The sequence below is a fragment of the Melanotaenia boesemani genome, chromosome 11, assembly GCF_017639745.1.
Source record: "Melanotaenia boesemani isolate fMelBoe1 chromosome 11, fMelBoe1.pri, whole genome shotgun sequence".
Taxonomy (NCBI): domain Eukaryota; kingdom Metazoa; phylum Chordata; class Actinopteri; order Atheriniformes; family Melanotaeniidae; genus Melanotaenia; species Melanotaenia boesemani.
The window spans coordinates 17,778,426-17,797,254 of NC_055692.1; the positions used below are offsets into that span (position 1 = coordinate 17,778,426).

The window sequence follows — 18,829 nt, forward strand, 5'->3', positions numbered from 1 at the left end:
AGAAAAGCATCCATTCATGCAAATGGCCTCTTGGACACAAGTCTTCATACTTACTTTTAGATATACAATATCACGTTTTGCTGTAGTTGTAATAATTTCTTACTTCATATAACTCTCAGTTATATAAAGCAAACCAAGATCAGAACTCTGCAGTTAATTGTGGACTTTGTGTAAATTAAACAGCTGTCTTTAACAGATGTTTTTCATTGTGTCGGTATAGGTATGTAATTAGTACCTTGGAGCTAATGGTGGCCGAGGATTACATGATTGTGTACCTGAACGGTGCCACTCCTCGTAGGAGGATGCCTGGTTTCACCTGGATGAAAAGGTGCTACCAAATGATAGACCGGAGGTAATATTGCCACAGGCAAACCCACAGCAAATGTAATGCACAGTGTTGTGTAACTTAACATTTTCTTACAGTTTAGTTCTTTAATCCAATCTGATTACATATCAGACATGTTGACACTGTGTTAAACTGTATTCCAGAAAGCAAAAATTAAGAATTTAAATCTTTAAATCGAAGTGACAACTGATGCAGGAGCTTGATCTTTGCCATAAGTTTTTCCCCACTATCATTATGTTTTAAACAACAACTTTAACATTACTTTGCACATCAGGAGGAAACTTGCCAGTTACTTACTGACTTACTATGTGATAAAGAATGAATAATTTTTTCGTTTTAAGTATTGAATTAAGAATTGAATTGTGCTTTTTATCAGTTATAGTTTTACAGTTTTATCAGGGGAATGGTAGCCTAGTGGTTACAGAGGTGGGATTGGGTTTGGAGAACCAGTATTCGAGTCCCTGTGCTGGCAACTAAGGTAAAAACCACAGTGGGTCCCTGAGTAAGGCCCTGGGCGCTGAGTCCGACAGCCCACTGCTCAAAGTGTAACTAGTGATGGGTTAAAAGCAGAGGACAAATTTCAGTGTGTTTTGCTAGATATGTACTGCCAAATAAAGTTAAAGTTAACTTAGATTTGCAATGGTGAGTAAAAAATAGAATCTATCACTTTGTGCCACATGGTCATCTCTGAAATTCTGTGTATTAACATATTTGAACCATTAGAGTTGAAAAGCTCTATGGAAAAGCTTTGTACTGTAAAGCTAATGTGGTAATGAGACTAAACAAGGGAGGCCTCTGGTTATAAACCACGTCAGAAATCAGTCATATGTTTACTAAGACACTTCTTCCTCTGTTTATTCTGGAGTTGAAATGAATTTATTTCAGAGGTCATCAATGTATATGCCTCATTACTGAGGAGTGTGTTGCACATCTGGAATTATGGCACCTGTACATTTTGACCTATTGCATTCTGTGATTCTTGCCAGAAAATGCTGCATGTCACTGACACCCATTTCATTTTAGGGAGCTCTTTTAGCTCACACCTTTTGCACACAGAGTAGTGTGTTGTGTGTATATAGAGACAATGAAATGTGTAAAAGTGATTTTTGTACGATTTACATTTATTGGAAATATTATTTAATACATGATTTCTTTAGGTTTGTGGTATCAGCTGGTTGCAGTTCCAATTTGTGCCACTAGAAGTCGCTACATCCTAACATTGAGTTTTACACCATACTCCTTTTGAAACATTTATGCTTTCCGTCTGAGATTATAACTGAATCAGAGCGTCTACAAATCATTAACTCTGCTTCTTCTCTGCTTCTTTTTTTTCTCTTTCCCACAGACTGAAGAAAAACCTAAAGATGTTCATCATTGTTCATCCCTCCTGGTTCATTCGGACTTTGTTAGGAATCACCAGGCCATTCATAAGGTCTCACTTTTATACTTGGAAATAATATACTGAATCATTGTAAACATCTCAAACAAATGATTATATGATATATAGATAAATAAAATATTCACTTATTTATATGAGCCACTACAGCCATGATTACAGAGTGGACAGAAATGAAAGTTGGCTGTAGACTACTCCATACAGCAGTTTTAAATATTTTTTTGCAAATCCATCACAGTTACAAATTTTTCTGACTTATATTATCTACAGCTCAAAGTTCAGCAGTAAAATCAAGTATGTAAACAGTCTGCGGGAGCTTGGAGAAATCATCCCCATGGAGTATGTTCATATTCCACCAACCATTCTCAAGTGAGTTTACCTGTCTTAACAATGTTTTTTAATAAATAAGCAAGCATGTGTAGTTGTTTTGTGTGTGCTTAACGTGATAGTTTGGAAAGTTATTTATATTACACAATCTTAATTAGAAACAAAAACTTGAACAAGAAGTCTGCAGAGGCTCGGATAGAAAATTTTAAGTTTCTTTTTACTGTCAAGGAAATAAGTTTCATTTTTACTGCTGCAAGAATTAGTCATGTTTAATATTTACCTGAACTTTTTTCCATACTGCTGTTTGCTTTGTTCTGGCATTGAATGGTCTAAAGGCTTTGGTCTATGACCAATGCTGTAGTTTCAGCTTCAACTGCTTTACAAATACTTTTGTGACACACTTGTTAACTTTCCCATAAAAAAGAAAACAATCAGAGCTAAACTTTTTTAATGTGCCTAGTTTGGCATATTTACACATCTCTCACTCTGCCCTAAGGTATGACAAGAAGAAGGTTTTACACAAATTTGCATGCATGAGGTAAACCACTTACCTGCTTGTATCTATAAGTTGGTACTGTGGGGATCATCTTGAAAATGCCTTGAATGCTGCTAAGAAATTCCCTGTGCTGAAACTAACATTTAACTGAATTGTGGCTGTCTTCTTATCCAATATAAGAGGACACAGATGCTGATTTCTCCATTTATCTCAGTCTGCTTTGTGACTTCCCATTTAAATTGTGTGTTTTTTGTTTTTTTTGTTTTAAACCTTTCATCACATTTTTAGTGGAATTAACACACGGAATAATCCATGCAGTAGCCCTCACTAACAACCTGATATAAAGTGTCAAACCCCAGCTATGTTAACCTGATGTTCTGTGGAATTTCAGTGCAATGCATACAGAAGCAAACTGCAAACAGGGAAGCACAATTTCACAGATGGAACTTTCTGCTAATTCATAGCTAAATGTTTTCAGTTTAGAAATTCTAAGGCACAGTGTTGACTAATTCAAATACATATATATATTTTTTATTTTATTTTTTTAATGGAGGAGGTGCAAAAAGGCCAGACATTCACATTTCTTAGGTCTGACTTGATCCTATGTATTTACAATTAAAGTAATGATAAGATTTTTTCATACTTATACTTATTTATACCTTGTTGCCATATTTCTATATTGATTTGTCCATTTGACTCTTGTGTAACATTTTTATTGTAGCTGCTTTCATTAACATCCAGCTTAACACTGATAGTCACAAAACCTGGCTGACCTGAAGCTCTGTGGAATTTCGATGCATAAGGAATTAGCCAAAAAATATAAAAATAAAAAGGAAGCAAATTTGCAAACTGCCACAAAATGTTTTCAGAGTAAAGATGCAGACACAGGGGTGTAAAGGGGTTGTTTTTGCTCCATGGGCCATTGATTGACTAGACCTGTTGTCGCGAGCTTAAACTAACCACCTTAATATCTCCCTTGAGAGTTCTTTTTTTCAACACACTGAGACAGTAATGTATATGACAAGAAGGAAAAATAGAAGAATAAATCTAATTTTGGCCAGTGGGCCATGTCTCCCACCTGTGTGTATGTGCTTACTGTCACTACAGGAACATGAAGCCTGAGTGACTTCATCTCATTCTTTTAGAAGTATAAAATGTATAGAAAGTATTTAAACATAATGAGGATATTTATCACATCCAATGCATTGTAGTGTATTCCTCTTACCTTTAATGTATTCACTCTTTTCATACTTCATACTTTTTTTTCTTTTCTCTACTCGTCTTTATGTGGCAGCATTATTATAGGCCACTAATCCCCTTCATTGCATGTGTACTGACACAGCTGCACAATCTCTTGTTACCACCACCCCCACCCCCACCCGCCACTAACTATTGCTCTCTGCCTTCCAACCCAATGCTGAAGCAGACTGGACACAGAATTGCAGGAGACGTCAGCTAAGTAAGTGGTAAGCCATCATCAGGGAAAAACAATTTTTGTTTTTTTAGGAACCTGTAGCCTACAACCTGTTCAGGCATCATTAGGAAAAGCTTGGTGCTGCAAATTTAAAAGTTTTGTATGTACTTTGACTCATCAAACTTTTTACTAACAATCAGACACAGGCTCCACTGAGCAACATGCCTCACAAGCTTTTAGAGCAAACTGCTCAAAGGATTGTTGAAAATCCAAATAATTACGCTAATTTAACTACTAAAGGCCCTTAATTAGATTTAGCTGATTGTGGTGGTGGTGAATCAGACTCTCATATTATTTTTTAAATGGGAGTACAATGATCATATTGAAGTTCACTGGCGGAAGGAAGAATGGATTCAATTGAATGCCTGTAAATTTTGACAAGGGAACACTATATAATCTGTAAATAAGCTGAAAATGGAAAGAGGATGGCTTCTAGAATAGTATAATAATCCTTAACTCTACAATGTACTACCTCAAGATTTTCAATCTGAAGATGTCTCCATGGCCTTTACACTCCCTCAACCTAAACCTCAAAGAAAATCTGTGAATAGACCTTAAAAAGAAGAATAGTGCAGGGGAGAGTGGCCAAAAACCTCACAGAACAGAAAGCTTTTGTAGCTGGAATGAACAAAAACAAATGTAAGACTCTTAGTAAGCATTAACTAAATGTGGTACCTACCAAAAGTCTTTTTCATGTCAGTCTTTTTTCCTATTTTGTAACTTCAAAAGATTACTAACCTTTACTTTTTTCTAAGAATGAACAATTATACTTGTGCATGAACATAGATGACATAGCACTGAAAGACACCCATGGCTCCAGAGACTAAATAAATCTGGTTTTACAACAGTTTACCTTATACAGGTGCTCGTCATAAAATTAGAATTGCTTGAAAAAGTTGATTTATATACAGTAAATCCATTCAGAAGTGAAACTTGTATTCATTCCTCACAGACTGGCATGTTTCAGATGTTTATTTCTTTAAATTTTGATGATTATAACTGACAACTAACCCCAAATTGAGTATCTCAGAAAATTTGAATATTATTTAGACCAGGGTTCTCCAACTTCGATCTACGTGAGCTACTGTCCTGCTGGTTTCAGATGTCTCCTACTACAACACACCTCTGCACAAGACCCAGTGATTTGAGTCAAGTGTGTTGCATCAGGGTAGAACCCAAAACCTGCAGGACAGTAGCTCAAGAGGACCGGAGTTAGACCGATCAAAAAAAAAAAAAAAAAAAGGGATTTCTAGAAATGTTGGCCAACTGAAAAGTATGAACATGAAAAGTATGAGCATGTACAGCAGTCAATACTTAGTTGGGGCTCCTTTTGCCTTAATTACTGCAGCAGTGCGGCGTGGCATGGAGTCCATCAGTCTGTGGCACTGCTCAGGCAGGCACAAGTTTTTAAATCTCCATCTCATATTTCAAGAAAATTCCACTGCAGGGAAACAGAAGATTACATTATGCAAACACCTCAATGAAATGGCCTGAGATCGCTAATCTGAAGGATTGTTTGCCATACTTTTACAGGGGTTAATCTAGTTTGACTTGTTTCTGTTGTTGGTGTTGAATGTCAGTCAACCAGTAAAAGATCGCTGGACTTCTTTTCTTGGTTCTGTTTCCTGTTTCAGCTCTTATCTAAGTGGCTTTCTCAGTTCTGATTGGTGAGGAATTTCAGTCACATTAGCAGATGTTGTTATTCAGTAACTAAAACTGCAGTCATGGTGCTTTCTTTAGAAAAGTTATCCATTTTCAAATGAAAGGTTGTAGAATGAGCAAATACAGAGTATGATCAGCCTGATGCACAGCAAAGCTGTCAGTGTGAGTTGTATTATTTGGAGAGTAAAATGTATTAAAAATAACTAGATAGTTTGTCTTGTAAGTTTAAGAGCATGCATGGTCACCGCACAGATGCAAAGTTAACAGTGTTCAGTCTACAGAGACTTTGTTTTTACATCATTTGGATACTGGCACAGCTACTGGTCATATCCATTCTAATCAGAAAACTGTGATGAACTAAGACTTCTTTAAAAGAGATGTACACTTACTGTTATTTATTTTATGACTACAACTGATGTAATTTCCCAGATGCAATACTGTTATTGCCTATGATAATTTTGCTTCAAATTTTTAGTTATGTACAAATTAGTTTAGTTATGTGTAAAAAAAAAACATGTTTTCTTCTCTCTCTCTCTCTCTCTCTCTCTCTCTCTCTCAGAGTCGACAAGGGACACTCAGCTGTCTGACAAGACACTTGGCTGCAGCCCATTTTCTTTCTGCACTTTGCTGTGCTCAGCTTGAATGAAAAACCAAACTGCAGCATGACGCATATGGGGCATTGTTGTTTAAAAGGCAACTAGCAATGGAGCAGAAAGGTTTGCTGTGGTTCAAACATCGGGTGGTTCATTAGACCTGAGGATGCTTGATGTACAGTACAGTAATGTGCTTGCATTGCAGAGACTGTCACTGTGCTGAAGGGGAGATACTTCAAACTGTTTTACAGTACTTGACACATCACTTGATAATGTTGGTCTTTTGTTTTTTCTTGTACTTCATCAGTGTAAGTTATTTTGATTTGGATGTATTTAAAGTAGTTCCTGGTAGTCTTTACTAGCTCCGTTAACTTCATGTATTAATGATCAAAGTGTGTATTTTCTAAAGCCAAAATTGTAATTATAATCTAATATGTTTAAAAAGTTGTATTACATACCATCTGCTTGCAAAAACAAGAAAGATTTGTTCTTCCTGGACAATAAGAACATTGAAATGTAGTAGACCTGTTTGCAGACTCTGTTAGTACAATGTTTACAAAAATGTAATCCACACACAACTTAATTTTGTAATGTAAAAGGCTGTAGGGAATTTAGTAGCATGAAACAAGAGCCAAGCTAGTTTTTTAATCTTTCAGGAGTGAAGGTGTTTCCCTGTGGGGAGAGGGTTTTCACTGCCTTAACATGTCATTCTGCATTTGCAATAATTAAGTCTTTAAAATGATCCACACAGTTCTGTTAAAGCCACATGTCGCTAAACATATGAGGTAGTAAAAATGCAGTTAGTAGTAGCTGTAATGTGCTGCATGCTTCCGCAGTTACTTTTGACATGAGATGCAATCACAGCCAAAAGTAGACAATTGTCAGAGTATAATTTGAGTAATGGCTTTGTCATGCTTGTTGGTGTGTGTCTGGTTGTACATTAATAAAACTAGAAATTGCCTAGATGCAGGCTGAGCCATGTCTACTTTTATTTATACAAGTTTACATGTGGCTTGTGCTGTATAGATTTGTTGCAGAAAAAAAAAAATTATCTACTTCATTAAATATGTTTTCCTCCTGAACAGTTACTTCCTTTTTTAAATTCACTAAGCTACATTAAATTCAGTTCCAAGTGCTTCTTTGTCAATGATTAACAAAGATTTGTTAATGATCTTTCTTTTTCTGGCAATTATGTCCAATTTTTTTCTTACATTTTCCCATGAAGTAGGTAGTGAAAGCCTTTATTTAACAAGCAGTTATTTGTTATTGCTAACCAGGGGTCTACAGAGCCTGGCAATGCCAGTGGATAAACTAAAAAAGAGCTGGTGGAAATCTGTGTGCACAGGTGACAAAACTGTGCTCTCTATTTTGCAATCCGGTCCGACGGGTTGATAAACTATGTTTTCTGTTTTCAGATCTGTGCACGCAGATTCGCTATATGGGTAAAGGTCCATTCTACTACTGATTATTTTTATCTACTGATTTTTAATAAAAATAAACCACATTGGAGCAAATCCTCATCAAAAACTGCAATAGACTAAAATATTCTACAGGGTGTGTAGATTAATTAAATTAGTTTATGATTTGTGAAATTTGTATTGTTTTTGTGAAAATGCAAATAGGCTAATTTTATGACCTTTTTTCTTTTAGACCACATTAGACCAGGTCCTGAAAGAAAAAAAAAAAGACTCTTCAAATCTGGACTGGAATAGTCTACAATGTGTGCAGATTGAATAAAACAGCTTTCGATTTGTGGATCCCTTATTCTATTTGTGAAAATTCAAATTATGGATATCTTATGTGATATTGCAGAACTTTACCCAAATTTCTACCTTTGATCTATAAAAGACATAAGACAACACTGAACTGATTCATAATACACTTTTACCATGTTTTTTTTTTAATTATTTTATTTTTATTTAAGAAAGAAATTAGTGTGATCTGAGAAACCTCACTTTTTTTTTTTTAGTGTTAACAGAAGACTACATTTCTTCATTCCAAGCTTTATTTGCATAATGAGCTCCTGCCTGTCACTATGAAAAAAAAAAGATCAAATCATTATTAATTAATAAGTTATTTTTATCTAGCTAGACTGCCATTTATCCAACAGACCTTGAGGATTGTTCTGACTCGTGGTTGAAAGGTAACAAAACCTGTATAAACTCCAAACCTTAGCAGGACCATGAACATGAATTCACACTTCTTTTAAACTAACTTAAGAACATTTGTTTTTTCTTTTTTTGTTGTTGTTTTTTCTATAAGTCCAACCTAGTTGGTCTTACCAGCTACCATGGTCTTGCCATGGTGCTCTCCCAAACCTAGTTCTGGGAGTGTGTGCAGGTCTGAAGAGTCCTGTACAGGTAAGTCTGAAGAGTGCTGTTCTGACACACATTCTGAGGGTTGCTCAGCTGCACCACTCTCACTCTGCTCTGGCATGGACTTCGTCGCAACAATTTCTCCTTACAGTCCCACGAGGTCCATCCACTATGTAGGAACGGGGGCTGTATGGCACCTGATCACAGATCCGCTTACACCTTGATCTGTTATCCATATTTCTTGTCCTGGAGTAAGCTGATTAAGATGATCTGCTCGATGATGCAGATTGCACTGCTGCATATCTCTCATCCCCTTCTCCTTTTCTTTTTGAGCAACAGCATCCATGTCAAGAAGAGCAGGATTCAGCAGGGTTGGAAGTGTTGGCACCGTGGTGCGAAACCTCCTCCCCATGAGAAGTTGAGCTGGGCCGTATCCATTCTGTAGTTCAGCTTCACCATTACTTTGAGGATATTTTGGGCTGCTGGTGACATGGTGAAAGCCATCTGACTGTGCAAAAGTTGCTCCAGAAAACTGAGGTCCGTTGTCTGTCACCAGCTGTTCAGGAATGCAAAAATGTATTTTAAGTGGTGGATTATATTAGATGATTTTGAGGGTGTGAGCAGAGCAATTTCCACAAATCTCGATGCTTAATCCACTACCATGGGTAGGTTTTGCTTCCCAGCATAAACAAATCTGCTCCCAACATTTGCCATGGCTGGCCGGAGTGTTGGCATCAGCAGCTCTGTGTGGTTCTGTCTCTCACTGCATGTTCTGCACTTGAGGACTTGTTCATTTAGCTGCTGACTTAGCCCAGGTCACCACACTGACTGTTGTGAATGCTCCCTATATTTCACTACTCCTTGGTGACCTTCATGAAGTCTGGTGAGTACATAATTTCTCATGGCTGCAGGGGTATCAAGTCTGTCTCCTTTGAGCAACAGTCAATCATATACTGTGAGAGAAGCTTGTTCTGCCCAAAACAGACTCATTGCAGGTTCACTGTCGTAGTGTGTAGGCTATCCTTCCTCACATATTTGCATCACACGTGCACACACACTGTCTAACTGCAGCTCCTGCCTCAGGTGCTTGCTGGCAGGTTTTCCAAGAGCATATCCACATATATATTTGTATCCTCCAGCAACTCCCTGTCATCCAGTGATTCCTCATTATTCACTGGAGCATGTGACATCATGTTGGCTGTCCATAGATACCTCCCAGAGACATGCAAGATGGAGTAAGAATACCACATGAGGCACATCCTAAACTGTTGGATCCTAGGAGTAAGGACATCCAGTTGCTGTGACCCCAGCAAGTTGTGGAATCTCTCACAAGCCCTAAAGTCTCTTTTTCCACTTGAGCGTATCTCTGCTCCATCTGTACAAGAGATCATGATACATAGGCCACTGGTTGCGACTCCTCATCCCATTTCTGGAGCAGCACACTTCCCAAGCCGTATGATGATGCATCTGCTGAGACTTTGCATTCACGATTCGGGTCGTACATGGCTAGAGCTGGGGTGATGTCCATGCATCTTTCAGGTCCTGAAATGCTTGTGCCTGGTCAACCCCCCCATAGATAGTGATTCTTTCTTGAAAGAAGGTCTCTTAATGGTTTGTCTCTCTCCGCCAGCTGAAGGATGAACTTACCCAGCTGGTTAAACATGTCCAGGTAGCTTCTCAGTTCTGTAACATTTGTCGGTTCTTTCATTTTTCTCACCACTTCCATCTTGCTTGGGTCTGGACTGATGCCATTGGCAGAAACAACATGACCTAAAAAGGTCACTTCTTGCTTTGATAAATCACACTTGTCAGTGTTCAACTTGATGCCCGCCTCCTGCATCCTCCTAAGCATAGCATGTAGGCGAGCGTTATGCTCCGCTTGTGTTCTGCCCCAGACCAACATGTCGTCCATGTGGCAGACAACTCCTTCCAGACCACCTGTAACCTCTGTTGCTATTTCATTTTCGTTTTATGTTTACACTCCATGGCTCCCTGTTGTTTGTAACACTGCCAAGAAATAAAGTATCAACATCCTCTTCCACTTTGTGTACAGTCTTTTGAGTTTTACACATACGTTCGTAATGTCCCTTTTTTCCACATAAATGGCATTTTACTTTCTTAGCTGGGCAGTCTTACTTTAAATGAGATGGAGACCTCCCGCACTTATGACACTGAGCATTTACTTTACGGTGCTGGGTGCTCCGCACTTTACTTTGACTGCTTTCTTGGCGTAGTTTGGTTTTAGCAAACTTACTGCTGCCTTTGTGCACTCTGTCAATACATTTAGCATCACTTGCCTGTGTCCTGGTGTCTCCCTGCAGTGAAGATTGCTGCCTTTTTACTTCCTCAGTCCGCCTTGCCATTTTGATAGCCTTTTCGAGTGTAAGATCCTGGTCAAGCTGCATACATTCTGATGCAGTTTGACCAGGTGCATCTGGTGCTTATCCATCAGACCAATGACTAGCCGGTCACATATTAGCTCGTCCTGTAGTCCCCCGTAATCACAGTGCTCTGCCAGAGCATATAATGCAGTGTTAAATGCATCCACAGTCTCATTTTCTTCCTGTCTTCGCATATTGAATTTGACATGCTCGTAGATTACATTTTTCTTTACTATGAGAAATGCTTAGAAGCCATCACTTACACGTTGGTATGTCCCTCTTCGCTCTGCAGTTATGTTTAGCCGACGCAGGATGTCATCTGCCTCATCACCTATGCAGTTAATCAATGTATATATACCTGATTTTCCCCAGAGCTAGCGTTCAGGCTGCTTGCCAGGCGAAATCTTTCAAATCTGCATATTCATTTGGCCCTTTGCTCAGTGCAATTCATTTAGTGCAAGAAAATAACTAAGGTATAACTTGTTATGATCATTAATATTATAAAAGGATGTTATGGTAAATGGTCAAAACATTAAGGAAGAACAATTGTTTTCTTCTAGTAAATGAGACTATCCTGATAAACCTGCCTCTTGACTTGACAACAGGAACCTGCTTAAAGTTATGTACCGTTTTACCAACATCCTAAATGATCTCCTCTGAACCATGTTCCATGTTAATTTGTAAACTCCTTTTGATAAGATGCTGACTAAAATGGCAACACCCACTCTTGTGCCATTCAAGATGTGTGGCCAAACTGCATTCCAGATGATCTGATAATAACAAGGCAAGGCACTTTATGTGAAAAAAACTTTAGGTGAAAGTTTAATCTCCACTGGCAGTTTGTTCAACTTGTTTGCAGCAAAGCAGCTAAATGCTGTTTCTCCATATTTAGTCTGGACTCTGGTTTGGACTAGTTGACCAGAGTCTTTGGATCTAAGAGCTCTGCTAGGTTTATATTCTCTGAACATATCACAGATGTATTCTGGGCCTAAACCATTCTGGGATTTATAAACAATTAGAAGGGTTTTAAAATCTATTCTGTGACTGACTGGAAGCCAGTGTAAAGATTTCAAAACTGGTGTGATGTGTTCAGATCTCTTAGTCCTGGTTAAAACTCTAGCAACAGCGTTTTGGATGAGCTGCAGATGTTTAATGCTCTTTTTAGGAAGTCCTGTTAAAAGACCATTACAGTAATCCAGCCTACTGGAGATGAATGCATGGATGAGTTTCTCTTGGTCTTTCTGGGAGACTAAACTTTTAATTCTGTGGATGTTTCTGAGCTGGTTAAAAGCTGTCTTAGTGACAGCTTTGATGTGGCTGCTGAAAGCCAGGTCTGAGTCTATCAACACTCCAAGGTTACGAACTTGGTCTGTGATTTTAAGAGCCCGAGTCTCCAGGTGTTTGCCAATGCTGACCCTCTTCTCTTTGCTACCAAACAGAATAATCTCAGTTTTGTCTTAATTTAATTGTAGAAAATTCTCCCTTCATCCAGGTGTTTATTTGCTCCAGACACTGACACAATAACTCTATTGGATTGCAGTCATCTGGTGACAGAGACACATAAAGTTGTGTATCATCTGCATAACTTTGATAATTAATGCTATAGTTCTGTAATATTTGACCCAGAGGGAGCATATACAAGTTGAACAGAAGAGGTCCAAGGACTGACCCCTGGGGGACTCCACAAGTCATGGACACTCGCTCAGATTCATAGCTGCCAATCGTAACAAAATAACTCTGGCCTTCTAATAGGACCTGAACCAGTTATCTGTGATCTACAGTATCATACGCAGCACTGAGATCCAACAGAACCTGGATTGATACTTGACCAGAATCAGTATTCAACCTGATGTCATTAAACACTTTGACCACTGCAGTTTCAGGGCTGTGATGAGGTCGGAAGCCGGACTGAAATTTATCAAGATTTCCACTTTCATTTAAAAAGTCATTAAGCTGGTGAAATACAACTTTCTCAGTAATTTTGGAAATAAAAGAGAGGTTAGAGACAGGTCTATAGTTGTTCATTATAGAGGCATCTAGAGTCCTTTTCTTTAGGAGTGGCTTAATAGCAGTTATCCTCAGTGACTTGGGTAAAATGCCTGATGCCAGTGAGCTGTTAACTATCAGTAGGAGATCACTTTCTACTGAGGTAAAAACTGTTTTTAAAAAGTCGGATGTTATCATGACCAGAGTGCATGTTGTTGATTTCAAATGCCAAACTGTTTCTTGTAGGATTTTTAAATCGACCATTTTAAGTTGCAACATTACATCAAAATTATTTTTGGGTTTTAGACACAGACTAGTTTTCTTGTGTGACTGTGTAGAATTAATATTTTGCCTAATTGTTTTAATTTTTTGGCTAAAAAATTTGGCAAATTGGTTGTATTTCTCAGTGGAAACGAGCTCTGGGCTTATCTGTATAGGGGGATTTGTAAGTTTTTCAATCATAGCAAACAGAGTGCGAGAATTGTTGATGTTCTTGTTAATCATTTCAGATAAATGCAGCTCTCTGGCCTTACACAGCTCACTGTAACGCAGACTTTGTTTGTATAGCTCATAGTGAATTTGAAGTTTATTTTTCCGCCATTTCTGCTCAGTTTTTCTGCATACTCTTTTTAGGCTGGTAACCACAGTGGTGTTTCTCCATGGTGTTTTCTGTTTGCTCAAGGTGCTCTTGATTCTTATCGGTGCAACAGCATCCATTACATTCAAGACTTTCAGATTAAAATGATCCAGGAGTCCATCAACTGACTCTGCACTGGTTGTTGGTATCATAGCTATGGCCTCCACAAACTTAGCACTTGTTTTTTCATTAATGTTAATTTATATTTATATATATATATATATATACATATATATATATATATGTATATATATATATACATATATTTATATTGCTGGGCAACAATTCATTTTTTTTTAATTGTGATTAATTGCATGACATGCTGAAATTAATCACGATTACTTGCCAGGCGAAATCTTTCAAATCTGCATATTCATTTGGCCCACTCCTGCGGCTTTGAAAAGTCAAAGGTCTCTGGTGGCTGAATGTTGAATGTGGGGCTTGGTCCCACTGAGCTTGGTGCACATCATCATCCACCATGTCTTACTCTTTTTTTTTCTTTCAGTTTAAGCCACAGTTTAAGCCACATAGGCATTTCACTTTATTGACTCCGTCAATAACACATTAACCTCACATGATATATGTGGGTCCTACTGCCCTCTACGTACATGCGTTGATTTACAGACGTCATAACTAACGGCCTGTGTAGTTCTTAGTCATAAAATAATGCCATAACATAACAGTAAGGCTGGGCCACATCAAAAGTGCTGACATTGGACTCAAATCTGACTTTCAGCAGCCACATCAAAGCTGTCACTAAGACAGCTTTTAACCAGCTCAGAAACATCAACAGAATTAAAAGTTTATTCTCCCAGAAAGACCAAGAGAAACTCATCCATGCATTTATCTCCAGTAGGCTGGATTACTGTAATGGTCTTTAACAAGACTTCCTAAAAAGAGCATTAACATCTGCAGTTCATCCAAAACGCTGCTGCTAGTTTTAACCAGGACTAAGAGATCTGAACACATCACACCAGTTTTGAGATCTTTACACTTGCTTCCAGTCAGTCACAGAATAGATTTAAAACCCTTCTTACTGTTGACAAATCTCAGACAGGTCTAGAACCAGAATACATCTGTGATATTAATGACTTGTGAGGAGCACCGCTACTAATGCCGCTGACTGAGGATTTTATCTGGATTTTATTTGGTTTTAACGGTTTTTTATATCGTTTTTAACTTTTTACCAGTCGAACGTTTAGCTCCCTTTTTACGGTGGAGAAGGATTGTTTTTAATTTTAACCAGCGAGTTCCTCGCTTTTTACTGTCAGCCGCCGACTGACAGCGTGGGAACGCTGCTGTCAACAAGCCCCAGCCACTGCTAGCTATCGGTTTGAGATGGCTACCCTTCCGGATAACTGCTTGGAACCAAAAGACAAACTGATCACTAACCTGAGGGAAGATATCCGGAAGCTATCAGAAGAGCTGAGGTCCAAGAGTGAAATACTTAACTCTCTGCTGGATGTGGCCCACCAGCAGTCACTGTGCATAGCCTCGCTGAAATCGGCATTTCAGGACACCGTGCCATGGGATCTCGCTACCTCTCCCCGGCCTTCATCCAGCTCCACACCTAAACGATCGCCACTCTGGTCCGAGGTAACATGCCGCACCAAGAAAACATCCGCCCTGGTTTTATCAAACCGCTTCGAGGTCCTGTCGGCACCGCCTCCTGACGAGGGGATGATACCCAGCTGCGCTGTCGGTCCGGAGCCGACCAACACTGCACCAGCCACCGGCTCTGCGCAGACCAAGGCGCCCGGTTCCCGGCGGTCATCCCGGGGCTCATCCTCCACAAAGCGGCGACAGCTCCTCAGAGCCGCGGTAAAGGAAAACGCCGCGTCTCGCCGCAGCCCCGCCCGGAAACACCCTGCCAGGGAAGGAGCTTCGTCTCCGGCGTCTGCTGCCTCTGATACCGCCGTGGTCTCTCCTCCTTTGGCTGCCGCCGCAGAGGCTCCCATGTTGGCTGCTGGTGCCGTGGATCCTGTGAGGCTGCCGGCTGGAGCTGGTCCTCGCGTGCTCGTCCTTGGTGACTCCATCGTTCGAAACATCCGCATGAACAGGTGCCACACATCCTCCCACTCAGGTGCAACAGTCAATGACATCTTCAACTCTGCCCACCAACTGACTCATAAACATCCCACAGCCACAACTCTGGTAATACATGCAGGTACAAACGATCTCAAGTTACAACAGTCAGAAACTTTGAAGGCAGATTTTATCAACCTCATCCACAACATCCAACAGCTAAATACACAGTGCATCATTTCTGGACCACTACCCTCACCACGTTTTGGAGACATTAAGTTCAGCCGAATTCGTCAACTCCACATCTGGTTAAAACATTACTGTCACTCCATTAATATCCCATACATTGATAATTTCACCACCTTTCTCAATAGACCGTACCTCTTCCAATCAGATGGCCTTCACCCCAACTATGCAGGTTCTCAACTCCTTGCTCTGAACATTAATCTCACCCTTCAATCCTGCAAAGCTCTTTCAGACTGACAATCCAGTCAGAACACATCCTTTCCAGTTAACACCGTCTCTGTTACCCATCATATTCCAGTACACATCACCAGTAGAAATTATCAACATTCCCATTTACATTTTCGTAGCTCTGACAGATGTCTCCGTCCTATACAAACAACTCCTGTATTAGATCCATCATCAACAACCCCAAAATTGGACTTACCTACAACTTTTAGAATGGCTCTTTTAAATGTAAGATCATTATCAAATAAATCTTTTATTATTAATGATCTGATTTTAGATAATAACATTGACTGTCTCTTTTTGACAGAAACTTGGCTTGGCGCTGATGCATCAGTTATTCTCACCGAGGCTTCCCCACCAGATTTTAATTTTTTGTTTTCTATCAGGGGAGGTAAGAGGGGTGGTGGAACAGCTTCAATTGCTCAACGGTCATTATCCGCACAACCAATAACACTGACAAACTATTCTTCATTTGAGCATCATTCCTTTGTTTTTAGCAATCCGCCTATTTTAGCTATAACAGTTTATAGACCACCAAATCCTCCCTCTGGTTTTATTCAAGAATTTTCTGAGTTCTTATCTACCATACATATCAAATACAACAAGATTTTAATAACTGGTGATTTTAACCTACACATCGACAATAGTGGTAATCCCCATACCAGTGAATTTTTAAACCTTTTAAATAATATGGATTTTAAGCAGTACGTCACACAGTGTACACACAACAGGGGACACACCCTGGACTTGGTCATAACCTACGGCCTGTCCACTGGTGTGTCCTCTGTTGTTGACCTGGCTGTGTCAGACCACTACTGTGTATTTTTTAACATCACCAGTTTTAGCAAGCGGCAGGCCCCGGTGAGAACTGTGAGGAAACGGTATATTAATTCTGAAGTGGCTGCAAATTTTATTGACATTTTAAATCGAACTCCTGCTCAGATTTTATCTACATCATGTGATTTTACTGTAGATAATTTTAACAAAAGACTGGCATCTGCCATTGACTCAGTAGCTCCACTTAAAACAAAAACATTAAAAACACAATCAAAAACTCCATGGAGAAATGAAGAAATTAGAAAATTGAAAAAAGGCTGCAGGAGAGCTGAAAGAAAATGGAGAAAAACCAAACTCACAATACATTATGAAATCTTACGTGAACAACTCAAAAATTACAATAAAACTGTTAAAGAGGCAAGAACACACTACTTCTCAAACCTAATTACAGATAACAAAAACAACCCCCAATTCCTTTTTAAAACCATCGACCTTTTAATAAATACTGGGGGTAACAAGTCCACCATGCCAACGCATGTGAGAACTTTGCATGTCACTTCATAAGTAAAATCAATGCTATTAGATCCAGTCTTGTATCACAACAAAATTTTAGTTTTAACAGATCTGAAGCATTGTTTTTAGCCAAAGAAACACTGGAGAGTTTTGTCCTGGTTGATGCAGAGATGCTTGGTCGAGTTTTCTCCCAGCTAAACCCAACAACCTGCCTTTTAGACCCCATTCCCACATCTCTTTTAAAAACATTTTATGGTTTCTTCGAGTCTGAGCTTTTAAATATTGTAAACTGCTCTCTTCAGACAGGTGTCTTCCCATCTGCCTGTAAAACAGCTGTGGTGCGGCCTCTTCTGAAGAAGAGTAATTTAGACTGCAACATCCTTGACAACTACAGACCTGTATCCAATCTACCATTTTTAAGTAAAATTATAGAAAAGGTTGTTTATACTCAATTACATGGGTTTTTAAACAAACACAATATTTTAGAAAAGTATCAGTCTGGTTTTAGGACAAACCACAGAACCGAGACGGCCCTTTTAAAGATTGTCAGTGACCTTAGACGTAATTTGGAATCTCAGAAACTTACTGTCCTGGTGCTACTTGATCTTAGTGCTGCTTTTGATACAGTGGACCACCAGATTTTATTAGACAGACTGAGAAGTCTGGTGGGCCTCTCAGGTACTGTTCTTAACTGGTTTTACTCCTATCTGGCTGATCGAAAGTTCTTGGTGAGTATGGATACATGCTCTTCAGGAATCTATGACATAAAATGTGGGGTTCCCCAAGGCTCAATTTTAGGCCCAATACTTTTTAATCTTTACATGTTGCCACTTGGGGACGTCATCAGGAGACACGGCATTGATTTTCACAGCTATGCAGATGATACACAGCTTTACATCGCCGTGTCTCCTGATGACCTAGAGCCAGTTAATACCCTTTTAAACTGTATTTTAGACATAAAGTCATGGATGGCAGTGAATTTCTTGCAGCTCAACCAGGACAAAACTGAGGTTTTAGTCATCGGTCCTGAAGACAAGAGAGAGATAATTTCCTGCAGACTGAAAAACTTCAAACCCTCTCAGTGTGTGAGAAATCTGGGTGTCCTTTTCGACTCTGAGCTGAATTTTATTTCACACATCAGAAATGTCACAAAGACAGGCTTTTATCATCTTAAAAACATCGCCAGAGTTCGCCCATTTCTCTCTTTTGCCAGCACGGAGGTACTAATGCATGCTTTTATTTCCAGCAGGCTAGATTATTGTAATGCCCTGCTCTCTGGTCTTCCCAAAAAGTCTCTTTCTAGTTTACAGTTACTGCAAAACTCGGCAGCACGAGTTCTGACGAGGACCGGGGGGCAGGAACACATTACACCGGTTTTAAAATCGCTGCACTGGCTCCCCGTGCGCTTCAGGATTGATTTTAAGGTTCTC

The 18,829-nt window shown here is 39.3% G+C and overlaps 1 protein-coding gene across 11 annotated transcripts in view; it reads left to right on the top strand.

Moving 5' to 3' along the window:
- LOC121648453 (protein prune homolog 2-like) overlaps positions 1 to 18,829 on the top strand; it is a 106,265-nt gene that overhangs the window by 30,242 nt on the left and 57,194 nt on the right. For 2 of the 11 annotated variants that reach the window (XM_041998576.1, XM_041998571.1), the window contains 6 exons: positions 221 to 352; positions 1,692 to 1,778; positions 2,013 to 2,111; positions 2,566 to 2,607; positions 3,989 to 4,024; positions 6,261 to 6,856. The exons of 1 other annotated variant lie outside the window; for it this stretch is intronic. In XM_041998576.1, the coding sequence (XP_041854510.1) occupies positions 221 to 352; positions 1,692 to 1,778; positions 2,013 to 2,111; positions 2,566 to 2,607; positions 3,989 to 4,024; positions 6,261 to 6,288 (424 nt within the window). In that variant the 3' untranslated portion in view covers positions 6,289 to 6,856. Of the gene's footprint in view, positions 1 to 220; positions 353 to 1,691; positions 1,779 to 2,012; positions 2,112 to 2,565; positions 2,608 to 3,988; positions 4,032 to 6,260; positions 6,857 to 18,829 lie in introns of those variants that run through there. 8 more of the 11 variants (XM_041998575.1, XM_041998574.1, XM_041998572.1 and 5 more) reach the window with 7 other exon arrangements.